Source organism: Scyliorhinus torazame, chromosome 12, assembly GCF_047496885.1.
Source record: "Scyliorhinus torazame isolate Kashiwa2021f chromosome 12, sScyTor2.1, whole genome shotgun sequence".
NCBI classification, from domain to species: Eukaryota; Metazoa; Chordata; class Chondrichthyes; order Carcharhiniformes; family Scyliorhinidae; genus Scyliorhinus; species Scyliorhinus torazame.
The window spans coordinates 82,681,034-82,700,918 of record NC_092718.1 but is presented as its reverse complement, the minus strand read 5'-3'; the positions used below and the strand labels follow the sequence as shown (position 1 = coordinate 82,700,918).

The 19,885-nt window shown below is 53.7% G+C and overlaps 1 protein-coding gene across 2 annotated transcripts in view; it reads left to right on the top strand.

The window, feature by feature from the left end:
- LOC140386521 (V-set and immunoglobulin domain-containing protein 10-like) overlaps positions 1 to 19,885 on the top strand; it is a 73,807-nt gene that overhangs the window by 30,436 nt on the left and 23,486 nt on the right. For both annotated transcript variants that reach the window (XM_072468927.1, XM_072468926.1), the window contains exon 11: positions 17,083 to 17,132. In XM_072468927.1, coding sequence (XP_072325028.1) covers positions 17,083 to 17,132 — 50 coding nt within the window. The remainder of the gene's footprint in view (positions 1 to 17,082; positions 17,133 to 19,885) is intronic.

Below are 19,885 nucleotides of genomic sequence, written 5' to 3'. Positions count from 1 at the left end.
CGCTCCCACGGGGAGTGGGGAGAATGTGACACTCGATCCCACAGTGAGTGGGGAGAATGTGGCACTCGCTCCCACAGGGAGTGGGGAGAATGTGGCACTCGCTCCCACAGGGAGCGGGGAGAATGTGGCACTCGCTCCCACAGTGAGTGGGGAGAATGTGGGACTCGCTCCCACGGGGAGTGGGGAGAATGTGGGACTCGCTCCCACAGGGAGTGGGGAGAATGTGGGACTCGCTCCCACGGGGAGTGGGGAGAATGTGGGACGCGCTCCCACGGGGAGTGGGGAGAATGTGGGACTCGCTCCCACGGGGAGTGGGGAGAATGTGGGACGCGCTCCCACGGGGAGTGGGGAGAATGTGGGACTCGCTCCCACAGGGAGTGGGGAGAATGTGGGACTCGCTCCCACGGGGAGTGGGGAGAATGTGGGACTCGCTCCCACAGGGAGTGGGGAGAATGTGGGACTCGCTCCCATGGGGAGTGGGGAGAATGTGGGACTCGCTCCCACAGGGAGTGGGGAGAATGTGGGACTCGCTCCCATGGGGAGTGGGGAGAATGTGGGACGCGCTCCCACGGGGAGTGGGGAGAATGTGGGACTCGCTCCCACAGTGAGTGTGGAGAATGTGGGACTCGCTCCCACAGAGTGTGGGGAGAATGTGGGACTCGCTCCCACGGGGAGTGGGGAGAATGTGGGGTTGGTTGAGGTAAATAGTGTTGATGTATTTAAGGGCGAAGCTGGATAAACTTATGAGGGAGAGAGGAATAGAAGAAGATGGTGATGGGGTGGTGGATGGTGCAGGGCTACAGGGGCCGGCACATCCCAGACAGAGAGGCCGGCCCGCCGATCGGTGGGCCCAAATCGCGGGCCTGGCCACATCGGAGGCCCCCTCCGGGGTCGGACCCCCCCTCCCCCCACACACAGGCCGCCATCCGATCCTTGAACGCTGAGGTCCCACCGGCTCAGAGCAAGTTAGAACGGCGCCGGCGGCGCTCGTTTTTTTTCTTACTGCCGCTTGGCTCATCTCTGCAGCTCCCTGCTTAATATCCCCATCCTCAATGATGGAGGAGCCCAGCATACATGTGCAAAGGACAAGGCTGAGGCATTTGCAACAGTCTTCAGCCAGACGTGCCGAGTGGATGATCCATCTCGATCTCCTCCAGAGGTCCCAGCATCACAGATGTCAGCCTTCAGCCAATATGATTCGCTCCACCTGATATCAATAAACGGCTGAAGGCACTGGATACTGCAAAGACGATGGGCCCCGACAATATGAAATTAAATGAAAATCGCTTATTGTCACAAGTAGGCTTCAATGAAGTTACTGCCTGTTCGGGGAGGCTGGTATGGGAATTGAACCGTGCTGCTGGCCTGCCTTGGTCTGCTTTAAAAGCCAGCGATTTAGCCCAGTGTGCTAAACCAATATCCCGGCAATAGTACTGAAGACTTGTGCTCCAGAACCTGCCGCACCCCTTTCCAAGCTGTTCCAGTACATCTACAACACTGGCATCACGCTGGCAATGTGAAAAGTTGCCCAGGTGTGACCTATATACAAGAAACAGGACAAATCCAACCCAGCCAATTACCCCTCTCTCATCATTATCAGCAAAGTGATGGAAGGAGTCATCAACAGCGCTATCAAGCAGCACTTACTCAGCAATAACCTGCTCACGGACAATCAGTTGAGTTCCACCAGGATCACCCAGCTCCTGACCTCATTACAGCCTTGGTTCAAACATGGACAAGAGCTGAATATCAGAGGGGAGGGGAGAGTGACTGCCCTTGACATCAAGGCAGCATTTGACCAAGTAGGGCATCAAGGAGCCCTAGCTAAACTAGGAATCAGGGGGGGAAACTCTCCGCTGGTTGGAGTCATACCCAGCACAAAGGAAGATGGTTGTGGTGGTTGGAGGTCAATCATCTCGACTCCAGGACATCACTGCAGGAGTTCCTCAGTAGCGTCCTAGGCTCAACCATCTTCAGCTGCTTCATCAATGACCTCCCTTCCATCATAAGATCAGAAGTGGGGATGTTTGCAGATGACTGCACAATGTTCAGCACCATTCGTGACTCATAGATCATAGAATTTACAGTGCAGAAGGAGGCCATTCGGCCCATCGAGTCTGCACCGGCTCTTGGAAAGAGCACCCTACCCAAGGTCAACACCGCCACCCTAGCCCCATAACCCAGTAACCCCACCCAACACTAAGGGCAATTTTGGACACTCAGGGCAATTTATCATGGCAAATCCACCTAACCTGCACATCTTTGGACTGTGGGAGGAAACCGGAGCACCCGGAGGAAACCCACGCACACACGGGGAGGATGTGCAGACTCCGCACAGACAGTGACCCAAGCTGGAATCGAACCTGAGACCCTGGAGCTGTGAAGCAATTGTGCTATCCACAAGGCTACCGTGCTGCCCTCCTCAGATACTCCTCAGATAATGAAGCAGTTCATGTCCAAATGCAGAAAGACCTGGACAATATCCAGGTTTGGGTTGATAAGTGGCAAGTTACATTCACGCCACTCAAGTGCCAGGTAATGACCATCTCCTACAAGAGAGGACTTAACCATCGCCCCTGGACATCGCTGAATCCCCCACAATCAACATCCTGGGGGTTATCATTGATCAGAACCTGAACTGGACTAGGCACATTAATACCATGGCTACCAGGGAAGACTGGGAATCCTACGGCGAAAAACTCACCTCCTAACCCCCAAAGTCTGTCCACCATCGACAAGGCACAAGTCAGGATATACTCTCCACTTGCCTGGATGAGTGCAGCTCCAACAATACTCAAGAAGCTCGACACCATCCAGGACAAAGCAGCCCGTTGATTGCCACCCCTCCCAGAAACATTTGTTCCCTCGACCACCGACGAACAATGACAGCCGTGTACACTGTCTATAAGATACACGGCAGCAACTCACCAAGATTCCTTCCAACCACATGACCACTACCATCTAGAAAGACAAGAGCAGCAGATACCTGGGAACCCCACCACCTGGAGGTTCCTCTTCAAGTCACTCACCACCCTGACTTGGAAATATATCCCTGTTCCTTCACTGTCGCTGGGGCAAAATCCTGGAACTCCCTCTCTAACAGCACAGGGGGTGTACCTACACCTGAAGGACTGCAGCGGTTCAAGAAAGCAGCTCACCACCACCTTCTGAAGGGCAACTAGGGATGGGCAATAAATGCTGGCCTAAACATCATGTAGATGATTTATAAAAAAATAGTCACTGACCTCCCTGCTACAGTGAATAGCCGCTTCCCATCCACCCTCTGCAGGACCCTCGCAATTTTGTACACCTCGATCAAGTGTCCCGTTGGCCTGCTCCGTCCCGAGGACAGCAACCTCAGCCTATCCAATCTCTCATCATAGCTGAAATTTCCAGTCCCAAGTGGCAACACCCTGGTACATCTACTCTGCAGTCTCTCGAGTGCAATGGCATCCTTTTGGGATTGAGGCTCAGCCAATGTTTTGGTCAGTTCCTCTTATATTCTGTAGCTCAGCTAAGGAAGGAGGGGATTCATTCTGCCTCCTTAACTACCTTTTCTACCTGTCCTGCAGCCTCCAGAGATCATTGAAATGAAATGGAAATGAAAATCGCTTATTGTCACAAGTAGGCTTCAAATGAAGTTACTGTGAAAAGCCCCTAGTCACCACATTCCGGCGCCTGTTCGGGGAGGCTGGGACGGGAATTGAACCGTGCTGCTGGCCTGCCTTGGTCTGCTTTCAAAGCCAGCGATTTAGCCCTGTGCTAAACAAGCCCCTAAACAAGCATGCACCCCAAGGTCCCCCATTTCTTCTGCACCTCTCAGTGCCCTCCTATTAATTGCGCCTTCATTTGCCATATTCGACCTCCCCAACCGTGTCATCCCCCTCTTCACCGTGTTCAACAATAGCCTCGCAATCACAAAATATCCACACCCCTGCGTTACCCCAGCACGAGCTCCTATTTTCTTTTTCCCCTTTTCAGCCACTTGCGGAAGCCAGCATTGGTGCAACAAGGTTTTAATGAACTATGTACAATATTCTGCCCACGGCAGCAACTCGCCCCCAATCCAGTCCTTGCTGAGAGAACTAACCACACCTGGCCCTGCATTGGGCCGGCTTGTATGTGCAGTCATTAACAGGCTCCAGCTGAGCGGCCTCCCCCCACCCCTGGGAAGCTTGTCGTCCACGGGTCCCATGGGGAGATCGATAATGGTTTCCCCCTGGTCCGCATGGGGGTTTATAACACCCTTTGTTCAGAGTCTGCACCCAGGCATAACCAGTCAAATAAGGGGAGCATAGATCAGTTGCCAAGACTTATATAATCGAGCGAGGATGGCTGAACGTGGCAGCCACATCGCCATGGTCAGCAGGTCCCAGGGTGGGATTCAAACCCAGGACTTTGTGTTGGGGAGGTAGGGGCTTGACCAACTGTGCCACGCAAACTCATCAACGTTCAGAGCGGCTCAATTTCATTATTGAAGGAAAGATAAATATCCAAAATCCATGGTGGGCATGGCAAAAAATAGGTGGAGGAAGCCATGTGAGAGATCTGAATCTGCTGAGAGTTACAGACTGATGGAGACAGAGAGTGAGGCAGATACGTCAACATGTACAGGAACAATCTGGTAATTGGGATCATTCTGGCTTGGAAGGAGTGGGGACAAAGAGGGATGACAGGGGTGTAGTTGTAACATCAATATGCCAGTAAACCAGAACATGTGCTGATGCATGATGGGCCCTATCTTCCCATTGAATTAATAAAATCTGAATTATTAATTGATTTACATCGTGGGCAATTGTTGGAAAAACCCGGCTGGTTCACGAATATCCTTTAGGAATTGGGAAATCGGATGTCCTTATCTGGTCTGGCCAACATGTGACTCCAGATCCCACAGCGATGTGGGCAACTCATAACTGCTCCACCGACATGGCCCAGAAACACATTCAGTTCAAGGACAATGAGGGATGGGCAATAAATGTTAAGCGGGCCTCCCCCTGTTCCTGTGTAACAGAGTCAAGGGGGCTGAATGGGCTTCCTCCTGTTCCTGTGTAACAGACTCGAAGGGGCTGAATGGACCCCCTCCTGTTCCTGTGTAACAGACTCGATAGGGCTGAAGGACCTCCTCCTGTTCCTGTGTAACAGACTCAAAGGGGCTGAATGGACCTCCTCCTGTTCCTGTGTAACAGACTCAAAGGGGCTGAATGGACCCCCTCCTGTTCCTGTGTAACAGACTCGAAGGGGCTGAATGGACCCCCTCCTGTTCCTGTGTAACAGACTCGAAGGGGCTGAATGGACCCCCTCCTGTTCCTGTGTAACAGACTCGAGAGGGCTGAATGGACCTCCTCCTGTTCCTGTGTAACAGACTCGAAGGGGCTGAATGGACCCCCTCCTGTTCCTGTGTAACAGACTCGAGAGGGCTGAATGGACCCCCTCCTGTTCCTGTGTAACAGACACGAGAGGGCTGAATGGACCCCCTCCTGTTCCTGTGTAACAGACTCGAAGGGGCTGAATGGACCTCCTCCTGTTCCTGTGTAACAGACTCAAAGGGGCTGAATGGACCCCCTCCTGTTCCTGTGTAACAGACTCGAAGGGGCTGAATGGACCCCCTCCTGTTCCTGTGTAACAGACTCAAAGGGGCTGAATGGACCCCCTCCTGTTCCTGTGTAACAGACTCGAAGGGGCTGAATGGACCCCCTCCTGTTCCTGTGTAACAGACTCGAAGGGGCTGAATGGACCCCCTCCTGTTCCTGTGTAACAGACTTGAGATGGCTGAAGGACCTCCTCCTGTTCCAATGTAACAGGCTCGAAGGGGCTGAAGGACATCCTCCTGGTTCCAATGTAACAGGCTCGAAGGGGCTGAATGGACCCCCTCTTGTTCCCATGTAACAGACTTGAAGGGGCTGAATGGACCCCCTCCTGTTCCCGTGTAACAGACTCGAAGGGGCTGAATGGACCCCCTCCTGTTCCCATGTAACAGACTCAAAGGGGCTGAATGGACCCCCTCCTGTTCCCGTGTAACAGACTCGAGGGGACTGAAAGGCCTCCTCCTGTTCCAATGTAACAGACTCGAGGGGACTGAAGGGCCTCCTCCTGTTCCAATGTAACAGACTCGAGGGGACTGAAAGGCCTCCTCCTGTTCCAATGTAACAGACTCGAGGGAACTGAAGGGCCTCCTCCTGTTCCAATGTAACAGACTCGAGGGAACTGAAAGGCCTCCTCCTGTTCCAATGTAACAGACTCGAGGGGACTGAAGGGCCTCCTCCTGTTCCAATGTAACAGACTCGAGGGAACTGAAAGGCCTCCTCCTGTTCCAATGTAACAGACTCGAGGGGACTGAAGGGCCTCCTCCTGTTCCAATGTAACAGACTCGAGGGGACTGAAGGGCCTCCTCCTGTTCCAATGTAACAGACTCGAGGGGACTGAAAGGCCTCCTCCTGTCCCAATGTAACAGACTCGAGGGGACTGAAGGGCCTCCTCCTGTTCCAATGTAACAGACTCGAGGGGACTGAAGGGCCTCCTCCTGTTCCAATGTAACAGACTCGAGGGGACTGAAGGGCCTCCTCCTGTTCCAATGTAACAGACTCGAGGGGACTGAAGGGCCTCCTCCTGTTCCAATGTAACAGACTCGAGGGGACTGAAGGGCCTCCTCCTGTTCCAATGTAACAGGCTCAAAGGGGCTGAATGGACCTCCTCTTGTTTGTGTGTAAAACTTAAACAAGCAGAGCGAGGTGTCCAACCGTGAAATTGTTCCCCCACCACACAGTTTGGTGCAAAATCCCCAATGTTGCCCTAGTTGTCATGACACCTGATCCAGGTTCCGTTCACCCAACTCTGCTTGGTTGTTCTAGAATGTTCTATACGTCACTAAGCCTTCCAAGGAGAAGGCCTGGGGCTTTGTTTGCCATCAGCGCTCTCCTGTTACCATGGAAACTGAAAGTGTTGGAAAAATTTCATCAGGACACTTGACCCCAGGACATACGATATTCCGTGTTGAAACCTATTGTTCCGGCAAGTTTGACATTACAACAGTTCCTCAGGCATTTCACTGTCGACGTGGCGCTTTCCTTATTGAAGTGGGGTCACTGTTGTGGTGTATAAAACTCAACGGCTAATCTGCACTGAGCAGGAGCTCGCAAACAGCAGTTTGATGACCCAGATAATCTATTCATTCAGTGATGATGGCTGAGGGTGCAAAATTTTCCCCAGGACACCAGGGAGAATTTACTGCCCACCCCACCCCCCCCGCCCGCCTCCCCGCTCTTCTTCCAAACAGTGACCGTGGGATCTTGAACACCGACCTGAGAGGACTGACAAATCCTCGGATTAATGTCTCATCCTGAAAGACAGCAACTTACCCTCAGTAATGATTCTCCAACAGTACAGCTCCCCCTCAGTGATGTGTTGGGTACTCTGCTACACAGACGAACCAACACGGTTGCGAATGGTACAACTCAGTTTTATTACTAACATTTATTTACAGTGGTAAACTGGTTACTGAGGTTCGATCATAACCCTAGAATCTGTGGATCTATTCCTAATACTATCTTGGAGTGGCACTCAGCACATGGTGGATGTCTGAGTGGCTTGCTGTGAGCTCTGTGCCCTGAGCTGTCTCCTGCTGGAATGCCCGGGAAGCGTTGTGTTCCCTGTTTTGTAGTGTGTATGCTCTTGCCTGTGATTGGCTGTGGTGTTGTGTGTGTGTTGATTGGTCCGTTCATCTGTCCATCGGTATGCATGTATGTTTGTACCATGATGTTTACCTGAATATCATGACATCCCCCATTTTTTACAAGAACATGTGCCTATGTGGTTATAAATAGAGATGTGTACTGAGTGCAGCTGGATGTGTGTGTGTGCAATATCTACAGCATGTACATGGGGCTAAACTATATACAAGGGGCGATGTCGGGTGCGACATAGCAACGAGGGTGTACCATAAACAAAGAACAGGGAAATGTTGAACGACAAAACGAACTCCTGTAATGACAAGGAAGAACAGAAACATATTAACACAGCGGTATTATGAGTTCAATGTACAAACAGGCTCATAAGTCCAGTCTAGTAGGTGGGCGACGAATTCGGGTTGACCGCCTCAAGGGTGGGTCTGGATCCATCGGCTGAGGAATGGGCCTGGCCACGGGCGACGATGGAAGGGGCATGGTGGCAGGAAGCTACACAAAGTCGATATCAGGAACAACAGGAGGGCGTGGTACCGGCGTAAGTTCCCGTAGTGAGCGTGGAAGCAGGCAACGAGCCCGGCAATTGCGCCTACGAATGGATCCATCAGGCATGTGAACCAGGAACGAGCGGGGAGCCACGCGTCGGAGAACTTCGGCAGGTGCTGACCAGCTACCTTCTGGTAGGTGGATGCGGACGTCGTCTCCAGGCGCCAGGGCGGGAAGATCAGTTGCCCGTGTGTCATATGCCATCTTCTGGCGAATGCGCTGCTGTTGCATTCTGTGTAGTACCGGAGCATGGTTGGTTGTGGGTACCAGAATGGATGGCACAGTGGTCCTGAGGGCACGACCCATCAGCAGCTGGGCTGGTGAGAGGCCAGTGGCTAGTGGGGCCGAGCGATAGGCCAGCAGGGCGAGGCAGAAATCCGATCCGGCAGCAGCAGCCTTGCAGAGGAGCCGCTTGACGATGTGAACGCCCTTCTCCGCCTTTCCATTGGACTGGGGATGCAGAGGGCTAGACGTCACGTGTGTGAAGCCATACGAAGCAGCAAAGGACGACCATTCATGGCTGGCAAAATAGGGTCCATTGTCCGACATGACAGTCATCGGAATGCCGTGGCGAGCGAAGGTGTCTTTGCAGGCCCTTATGACAGCGGACGATGTCAAATCGTGCAGGCGTATGACCTCTGGATAATTTGAAAAGTAATCAATGACGATTACAAAGTCTCTGCCGAGCGCGTGAAAAAGGTCCACACCCACCTTCGCCCAGGGGGGCGTCACCAGCTCATGGGGCTGAAGCATCTCAGGAGGTTGTGCCGGTTGAAACCTTTGGCAGGTGGGGCAGTTGAGCATCATGTTGGCAATGTCATCACTGATGCTCGGCCAGTATACCGTCTCGCGGGCCCTCCGTCTGCACTTCTTGAGCCCCCAGATGGCCTTCGTGTACTTGGCCGAGGACCAGCTTGTGCTTGCTGTGCGGAATCACAATCCGGTCCAGCTTTAGGAGGACACCATCAATGACGGCCAAGTCGTCTCGGACATTGTAGAACTGCGGGCACTGTCCTTTGAGCCACCCTCCCGTCATGTGGCGCACCACCCGTTGTAGAAGGGGGTCGGCCTCAGTCTCCCGGCGAATACGGGCCAGACTAGAGTCGTCAACTGGCAGATTTGCCGATGTGAAGGCCACCTGCGCTTCGACCTGACAGACAAACCCCTCCGAGTCGGGCGGTGTGCTCACTGCTCTGGATAGGGCATCCGCAATGATAAGGTCCTTTCCCGGGGTGTAGACCAGTTGGAAGTCATACCTCCTGAGTTTAAGTAGGATGCGCTGGAGGCGAGGGGTCATCTCGTTCAGGTCCTTATTAATGATGCTGACCAGGGGGCGATGGTCAGTCTCAACGGTAAACTGGGGGAGACCATACACGTAGTCATGAAACTTGTCTATTCCGATCAGCAAACCCAGGCACTCCTTTTCAATCTGCGCGTAGCGCTGTTCTGTGGGGGTCATGGCCCGCGAGGCATAGGCGACCGGGGCCCATGACGCAGTGTCATCCCGCTGTAGGAGTACCGCCCCAATGCCGGACTGGCTGGCATCAGTCGAAATTTTGGTGTCACGAGATGTGTCGAAAAACACCAATACCGGGGCTGTGGTGAGCTTAATTTTGAGCTCCTCCCATTCCTGCTGGTGTGCAGGCAGCCACTGGAACTCCGTGGACTTCATGACTAGGTGGCGAAGAGCCGTCGTGTGGGAGGCAAGGTTGGGAATGAACTTCCCCAGGAAGTTGACCATGCCTAGGAAGCGTAGCACTGCTTTCTTGTCTGCCGGCTGCGGCATGGCTGGAATGGCGCTCACCTTGTCTGCATCCGGATGGACCCCTGACTGGGATATGTGGTCCCCCAGAAACTTCAGCTCGGTTTGGCCGAAAGAACACTTGGCTCGGTTGAGGTGCAGGCCGCTTTCCCGTATGCGTGCAAAGACGCGTTGGAGACGATTGATGTGCTCCTGTGGTGTGGTGGACCAGATGATGACATCGTCCACGTAGACGCGCACCCCTTCGATGCCTTCCATCATCTGCTCCATGATCCTGTGAAAGACCTCGGATGCCGAGATGATGCAAAATGGCATTCTGTTATAGCAAAACCTGCCGAAAGGGGTGTTAAAGGTGCACAGCTTCCTGCTGGACTGATCCAGTTGGATCTGCCAAAAACACTGTGAGGCATCCAGTTTTGTGAAGATTTTAGCCCGGGCCATCTCGCTCGTGATCTCTTCCCGTTTGGGTATGGGGTAGTGTTCCCTCATTATGTTGTTGTTTTTAAAAAATATATATTTATTCAAGTTTTTTAACACAATTTTTCTCCCTTACAAACAATAACCCCCCCCCCCCCCCCCGGTAACAAAAAAAAACAAGAAATCGCGCAGAGCAAGATATATACATGGCAAAATGATATATTTACACAGCTTTGTACACTGGCCCTCACCCGTACGTGCCAGTTTCCCCAACCCTTCATGTTATCTCTTGCTCATCCACCCTCCCAGGCAGTCCCCTCTCCCCCCCCCCCCCCCCTCCCAGGACGTCCCCGTCCCCGTCCCCCGTCCCCCGTCCCCCCCCAAGGTTGCTGCTGCTGCTGACCAACCTTCCTCTAACGCTCCGCGAGATAGTCGGTTGCCACCGCCTGTAAAACCCCAACGCAGACCCTCTCAAGGCAAACTTAATCCTCTCCAACTTTATGAACCCAGCCATATCATTTATCCAGGCCTCCAGGCTGGGGGGCTTCGCCTCCTTCCACATTAGCAAGATCCTTCGCCGGGCTACTAGGGACGTAAAGGCCAGAATGCCAGCCTCTTTCGCCTCCTGCACTCCCGGTTTGTCCACTACTCCAAATATTGCTAGCCCCCAGCTTGGCTTGACCCGGACTTTCACCACCTGAGATATTGCTCCCGCCACTCCTCTCCAGAACCTCTCCAGTGCCGGGCATGACCAAAACATATGGACATGGTTCGCCGGGCTCTCTGAGCACCTTCCACATCTGTCCTCTACCCCAAAGAACCTACTCAACCTCGCCCCCGTCAAGTGCGCTCTGTGGACCACCTTAAATTGTATCAGGCTGAGCCTGGCACACGAGGAGGAGGAATTAACCCTACCTAGGGCATCAGCCCACAGACCTTCCTCGATCTCCTCCCCCAGCTCCTCCTCCCATTTACCCTTCAACTCTTCTACCAGCGCTTCCCCCTCTTCTTTCAACTCCTGGTGTATTTCCGACACCTTGCCCTCCCCGACCCATACACCCGAGATCACCCTATCTTGAACTTCTTGTGCCAGGAGCAACGGGAATTCCCTCACCTGTCGCCTCACAAAAGCCCTCACCTGCATATATCTAAAGGCATTTCCCGGGGGGTCCTCATTATGTTGTTGTTGAGGTCTTTTGGATCAATGCAGATCCGGAGCTCGCCAGAGGGCTTCTTAACACACACCATGGAGCTGACCCATAGCGTGGGCTCCGTGACCCGGGACAGCACCCCTTGGTCCTGGAGATCCTGCAGCTGCTGCTTGAGGCGGTCTTTGAGTGGCGCCGGGACCCTGCGAGGTGCGTGAATGACCGGGGTGGCGTCTGGTTTGAGCCGTATTCTGTAGGTATAGGGCAGTGTTCCCATGTCCTCGAATGCCTCCTGGTTGTGGGCGAGGAGCGAGTGGAGCTGTGCCATAAATTCTGCCTCTGGGAAGTCTGATGTGCCTTCTGGAGACAGAGCGTGGACCCACTGCACGAGGTGGAGAACCTTGCATGCCTGTGCACCTAGCAGGGAGTCCTTTGATGATCCGACTATTTCGAATGAGAGTGTGGCCGTGTGTGTGTTGTGTGTCACCTGAAGCTGGCAGGATCCCATGGCCGGGATAACGTTCCCATTGTAGTCGACCATCTTGCAACGGGATGGCCGAATTGGTGGTCTGACCTTCATGGAGTAGAAAGCTGACCATGCTATGAGGTTTGCGAAGGCGCCAGTGTCCAGACGGAATGTTATCGGTGATCGGTTGACCGTTAGGGTGGCACACCATTCATCACCCGGATTGATTGTGTTCACTTGCAACGGCTGGTGGGTCCTGGCTGGAGACATCTGGTTCCCATCAATGACTGTAACACGGAAGGCGTCCCGGTCGTCTGTGTCACTGGTCTGGATATCGTCTGGGCACGACTCGTAGTCAGGAGGCTGAATGGTCCGCACGTCACTGCGAGGCAGTCGGAATTGGGGAACATTGGCAGGTTGAGCTGCTCGACAGCAGGCAGCGTAGTGGTCCATCTTGCCACAGCGGAGGCATTGGCGGTTTCTTGCTGGACATTGCCGCTTTAAATGTGCGGCTCTGCAGTTGCTGCACGTCGTGACGTCATGGCGTTCGTTGCGCAACCGCGCATGCGCAATTCGGTCTTGCGTCGAGCGCGCCTGCGCATCACGTCCCTCTGTGTCGACGTCTTTTTTGGCGCGCACAAACGCGGGAGGCCCCGGAAATCGCGCGAAATGGCCGCACTCGTCCGGGCCGTGGGCCGGGAGGAACTCGATCGCCTGAACCCGTTTGGCCTTGTAGGACGCCTGCCTCGCCGATCCGGCCGCGTAGGACCCCGCCGTGCCGATTCGGCCGCTTGAAATTGGGAGTAGCGGCTGGTCGCGTTTTCATGAAGGACGCAGGCTTCGATTGCGGAGGCTAAGGTGTGGCCTTTAATTTTGAGGAGCTGCTGGCGTAGGGTGCCCGAGGTAGCCCCAAAAACAATCTGGTCCCGAATCATTGAATCGGAGGTGGCGTCGTAACCGCAGGACTGCGCGAGGATACGGAGGTGCGTAAGGAAAGATTGAAAGGGCTCATCCTTACCCTACAGGCGCTGCTGGAAGAGATACCTCTCAAAACTCTCGTTGACCTGGACATTGACGTGTTGGTCGAGTTTGAGAAGGACCGTCTTGTACTTGGTCTTGTCCTCACCTTCCGCGAACACCAGGGAGCTGTAGACATGGATGGCGTGTTGACCTGCCGTGGAGAGGAGGATGGCGATCTTTCTGGTGTCCGAAGCGCTCTCCTTTTTGTTGGTTTCCAGGAAGAGCTGGAAGCGCAGTTTGAACAGCTTCTAATTGACGCCGAGGTTTCCAGCGACTTGTAGCGGCTGCGGCGTGCTGACGGTATCCACGGCGCAGGATGGCAGATTCCGGAGGATTTGTAGGTAGGTCCCACAGTTACTCCTGGTACTATGATGTGTTGGGTGCTCTGCTACACAGACGAACCAACACGATTGCGAATGGTACAACTCAGTTTTATTACTAACATTTATTTACAGTGGTAAACTGGTTACTGAGGTTCGATCATAACCCTTGAATCTGTGGACCTATTCCTAATACTGTCTTGGACTGGCACTCAGCACATGGTGGATGTCTGAGTGGCTTGCTGTGAGCTCTGTGCCCTGAGCTGTCTCCTGCTGGAATGCCCGAGAAGCGTTGTGTTCCCTGTTTTGTAGTGTGTATGCACTTGGCTGTGGTGTTGTGTGTGTGTTGATTGGTCCGTTCATCTGTCCATCAGTATGCATGTATGTTTGTACCATGATGTTTACCTGAATATCATGACACTCAATACTGACCCTCTGACAGTGCAGCGCTCCCTCAGTACTGACCCTCTGACAGTGCAGCACTTCCTCAGTACTGACCCTCCGACAGTGCAGCGCTCCCTCAGTACTGACCGTGTGACAGTGCAGCACTCCCTCAGTACTGACCCACTGACAGTGCAGCGCTCCCTCAGCACTGACTCTCTGACAGTGCAGCTCCCCCGCAGTACTGACCCACTGACAGTGCAGCTCCCCCTCAGTACTGACCCTCTGACAGTGCAGCACTCCCTCAGTACTGACCGTCTCACAGTGCAGCACTCCCTCAGTACTGACCCTCTGACAGTGCAGCACTCCCTCAGCACTGACCCTCTGACACTGCAGCACTCCCTCAGTACTGACCCTCTGACAGTACAGCACTCCCTCAGTACTGACCCTCTGACAGTGCAGCACTCCCTCAGTGCTGACCCTCTGACAGTGCAGCACTCCCTCAGTACTGACCCTCTGACAGTTCAGCACTCCCTCAGTACTGACCCTCTGACAGTGCAGCACTCCCTCAGCACTGACCCTCTGACAGTGCAGCACTCCCTCAGCACTGACCCTCTGACAGTGCAGCACTCCCTCAGTACTGACCGTGTGACAGTGCAGCACTCCCTCAGCACTGACTCTCTGACAGTGCAGCTCCTCCGCAGTACTGACCCTCTGACAGTGCAGCTCCCCCTCAGTACTGACCCTCTGAGAGTGCAGCACTCCCTCAGTACTGACCGTCTCAAAGTGCAGCACTCCCTCAGTACTGACCCTCTGACAGTGCAGCACTCCCTCAGTACTGATCCTCTGACAGTGCAGCACTCCCTCCGTACTGACCCTCTGACAGTGCAGCATTCCCTCAGTACTGACCCTCCGACAGTGCAGCACTCCCTCAATACTGACCCTCTGACAGTGCAGCACTCCCTCAGTACTGACCCTCTGACAGTGCAGCACTCCCTCAGTACTGCCCCTCTGACAGTGCAGCACTCCCTCAATACTGACCCTCTGACAGTGCAGCACTCCCTCAGTACTGACCCTCTGACAGTGCAGCACTCCCCCAGTACTGACCCTCTGACAGTGCAGCACTCCCTCAATACTGACCCTCTGACAGTGCAGCACTCCCTCAGTACTGACCCTCTGACAGTGCAGCACTCCCTCAATACTGACCCTCTGACAGTGCAGCACACCCTCAATACTGACCCTCTGACAGTGCAGCACTCCCTCAGTACTGACCCTCTGACAGTGCAGCACTCCCTCAGTACTGATCCTCTGACAGTGCAGCACTCCCTCAGTACTGATCCTCTGACAGTGCAGCACTCCCTCAATACTGACCCTCTGACAGTGCAGCACTCCCTCAATACTGACCGTCTGACAGTGCAGCACTCCCTCAGTACTGATCCTCTGACAGTGCAGCACTCCCTCAGTACTGACCCTCTGACAGTGCAGCACTCCCTCAGTACTGACCCTCTGACAGTACAGCACTCCCTCAGTACTGACCCTCTGACAGTGCAGCACTCCCTCAGTGCTGACCCTCTGACAGTGCAGCACTCCCTCAGTACTGACCCTCTGACAGTTCAGCACTCCCTCAGTACTGACCCTCTGACAGTGCAGCACTCCCTCAGCACTGACCCTCTGACAGTGCAGCACTCCCTCAGCACTGACCCTCTGACAGTGCAGCACTCCCTCAGTACTGACCGTGTGACAGTGCAGCACTCCCTCAGCACTGACTCTCTGACAGTGCAGCTCCTCCGCAGTACTGACCCTCTGACAGTGCAGCTCCCCCTCAGTACTGACCCTCTGACAGTGCAGCACTCCCTCAGTACTGACCGTCTCAAAGTGCAGCATTCCCTCAGTACTGACCCTCTGACAGTGCAGCACTCCCTCAGTACTGATCCTCTGACAGTGCAGCACTCCCTCCGTACTGACCCTCTGACAGTGCAGCATTCCCTCAGTACTGACCCTCCGACAGTGCAGCACTCCCTCAATACTGACCCTCTGACAGTGCAGCACTCCCTCAGTACTGACCCTCTGACAGTGCAGCACTCCCTCAGTACTGCCCCTCTGACAGTGCAGCACTCCCTCAATACTGACCCTCTGACAGTGCAGCACTCCCTCAGTACTGACCCTCTGACAGTGCAGCACTCCCCCAGTACTGACCCTCTGACAGTGCAGCACTCCCTCAATACTGACCCTCTGACAGTGCAGCACTCCCTCAGTACTGACCCTCTGACAGTGCAGCACTCCCTCAATACTGACCCTCTGACAGTGCAGCACACCCTCAATACTGACCCTCTGACAGTGCAGCACTCCCTCAGTACTGACCCTCTGACAGTGCAGCACTCCCTCAGTACTGATCCTCTGACAGTGCAGCACTCCCTCAGTACTGATCCTCTGACAGTGCAGCACTCCCTCAATACTGACCCTCTGACAGTGCAGCACTCCCTCAATACTGACCGTCTGACAGTGCAGCACTCCCTCAGTACTGATCCTCTGACAGTGCAGCACTCCCTCAGTACTGATCCTCTGACAGTGCAGCACTCCCTCAGTACTGATCCTCTGACAGTGCAGCACTCCCTCAATACTGACCCTCTGACAGTGCAGCACTCCCTCAATACTGACCCTCTGACAGTGCAGCACTCCCTCAGTACTGACCCTCTGACAGTGCAGCACTCCCTCAGCACTGCCCCTCTGACAGTGCAGCACTCCCTCAGTACTGACCCTCTGACAGTGCAGCACTCCCTCAGTACTGACCCTCTGACAGTGCAGCACTCCCTCAGTACTGCCCCTCTGACAGTGCAGCACTGCCTCAGTACTGACCCTCTGACAGTGCAGCACACCCTCAGTACTGACCCTCTGACAGTGCAGCTCTCCCTCAGTACTGGCCCTGTGACAGTGCAGCACTCCCTCAGTACTGACCCTGTGACAGTGCAGCACTCCCTCAGTACTGATCCTATTATGAATTGCATGGTTGAAATATGGACAACCCTCTCAGATATCTGATGGACTCTCTGTACCCTTCAGCGGCGATCTAGAGTGATTCTTGACCAGAGAGAGATCACGGCATCACAGAATGATATCGCGCAGGCGGAGGCCATTCGACCCATCGCTCCTGTGCTGCCTCCAAACCCACTTCATGATTTAGAACGTCTCGATACAATCTCCCCCTTAAACATCTCTGCTCCGAGCAAAACAATCCCAGCTTCTCCCAGTCTTTCCATGTTAACGGAAGTTCCTCATCCCTGGGAGCATTCATGTAAATCTCTTTTTTCCTACTCTCTCTCACTTTTCTGTGTTTATTTCGCAGTGACGATGATGGATCATTCCGGGTCCCAGAATCGCACAGGAAGACAGACGGTAGGCAGGTTTGCATTCTGATAATCGTTCCCTCTCCTACCGTGGTCCACTTGAGTTGTTACAGAATTACCTTGAATTCCCATCATGGAATCAGGCCATTCGGCCCATCTGTGGCACGATTGTAGTCCAATTGAAGGCTTTAATGAACAAGTAGTTACCCCAGCAGCTCCGGTACAGAATGACTGCTGTGGGTGAAACACAGACTCTTATGCTCCGCCTGCTGGGCGGAACCAGCAGGCAGGTTCCACCATTCATACTACAGTATAAGGTACATCCCACCTAGGTACCGCGGTACCCTTAATATAGTCTACCACATTCACCCCCTGTTTAAAAAAGAGTCCGGCGGGGGTGGTGGCCTTGTTTTTACAGTGGTAGAGGTTATAGCGGTACCCTTCGGTGCCTTTACATGCAATGCACATATTTACAGACTATTATTTACAAGTTCATTTTACAATGAAACTATCAGCCGGTTGGGGGCCCTGGTCGTCCTCTGCGATCGTCGCAGTCCCGGCGGTGATGCTGGCATTGGCGCGGGCATCAGTGGCTCTGGGAGCGTGTCGTCTACAGCTTAATCGCATCCGGATGGGGCCAGTGGGAGGACGGATCCTCCTTGGAAGGGGGCTGCGGTGGTGTGCGCTGGTAAAAAAATGGTTGGGGTTGGTGGGGGGTGGGGGGGGGGGGGGGGGCGGGGGCGTTGAGGGTGATGATCACATCCCGGAGGGAGACCATGTCTTGTCGGCCGTCGGGGTGCACCACATAGGCGTACTGGGGGTTAGCATGGAGGAGATGTACCCTCTCGACCAGTGGGTCCGACTTGTGGGCCCGTACGTGTTTGCGAAGTGGGACGGGTCCGGGGACTGCCAGCCATGTTGGGAGCGAGGTCCCCGAGGAGAACTTCCAAGGGAAGGCAAGGAGACGTTCATGAGGTATTTTGTTGGTAGTAGTGCACAGTAATGATCGGATGGAGTGAAGTGCATCGGGGAGGACCTCCTGCCATCGGGACACTGGGAGATTCTTGGACCGTAGGGCCAGTAGGACGGCCTTCCAGACCGTCCCGTTCTCCCTCTCTACCTGCCCGTTTCCCCGGGGGTTGTAACTAGTCGTTCTGCTGGAGGCAATGCCCTTGCTGAGCAGGAATTGACGCAGCTCATCACTCATGAAGGAGGACCCCCTATCGCTATGGATGTAGGCAAGGAAACCGAACAGGGTAAGGATGCTGTGGATGGCTTGAATGACGGTGGCAGCTATCATGTCAGGACAGGGGATGGCGAAAGGGAACTGGAAGTACTCATCAATCACTTTAAGAAATACGTGTTGTGGTCGGTGGAGAGAGGGGCCCTTTGAAATCCACGCTGAGGCGTTCAAAGGGGCGGGAAGCCTTCACGAGGTGCACTTTCTCTGGCCTGTAGAAGTGCGGCTTGCACTCCGCGTAGATTTGCAGTTTCTGGTTACGGCCCTGACCTCCTCGATGGAGTAGGGCATAGAACATAGAACATAGAACATAGAAAATACAGCACAGAACAGGCCCTTCGGCCCACGATGTTGTGCCGAACCTTTGTCCTAGATTAATCATAGATTATCATTGAATTTACAGTGCAGAAGGAGGCCATTGGGCCCTTTGAGTCTGCACCAGCTCTTGGAAAGAGCACCCTACCCAAACTCAACACCTCCACCCAACACCAAGGGCAATTTGGACATTAAGGGCAATTTATCATTGGCCAATTCACCTAACCCGCACATCTTTGGACTGTGGGAGGAAACCGGAGCACCCGGAGGAAACCCACGCAGACACGGGGAGGACGTGCAGACTCCGCACAATGACCCAAGCCGGAATCGAACCTGGGACCATGGATCTGTGAAGCAATTGTGCTATCCACAATGCTACCGTGCTGCCCTTAAGAACAAATAAATCTACACTATATCATTTTACCGTAATCCATGTACCTACCAACAGCTGCTTGAAGGTCCCTAATGTTTCCGACTCAACTACTTCCACAGGCAGTGCATTCCATGCCCCCACTACTCTCTGGGTAAAGAACCTACCTCTGATATCCCTCCTATATCTTCCACCTTTCACCTTAAATTTATTTCCCCTTGTAATGGTGTGTTCCACCTGGGGAAAAAGTCTCTGACTGTCTACTCTATCTATTCCCCTGATCATCTTATAAACCTCTATCAAGTCGCCCCTCATCCTTCTCCGCTCTAATGAGAAAAGGCCTAGCACCCTCAACCTTTCCTCGTAAGACCTACTCTCCATTCCAGGCAACATCCTGGTAAATCTTCTTTGCACCTTTTCCAGAGCTTCCACATCCTTCCTAAAATGAGGCGACCAGAACTGTACACAGTACTCCAAATGTGGCCTTACCAAAGTTTTGTACAGCTGCATCATCACCTCACGGCTCTTAAATTCAATCCCTCTGTTAATGAACGCGAGCACACCATAGGCCTTCTTCACAGCTCTATCCACTTGAGTGGCAACTTTCAAAGATGTATGAACATAGACCCCAAGGTCTCTCTGCTCCTCCACAAAGCCAAGAACTCTACCGTTAACCCTGTATTCCGCATTCATATTTGTCCTTCCAAAATGGACAACCTCACACTTTTCAGGGTTAAACTCCATCTGCCACTTCTCAGCCCAGCTCTGCATCCTATCTATGTCTCTTTGCAGCCGACAACAGCCCTCCTTACTATCCACAACTCCACCAATCTTCGTATCGTCTGCAAATTTACTGACCCACCCTTCAACTCACTCA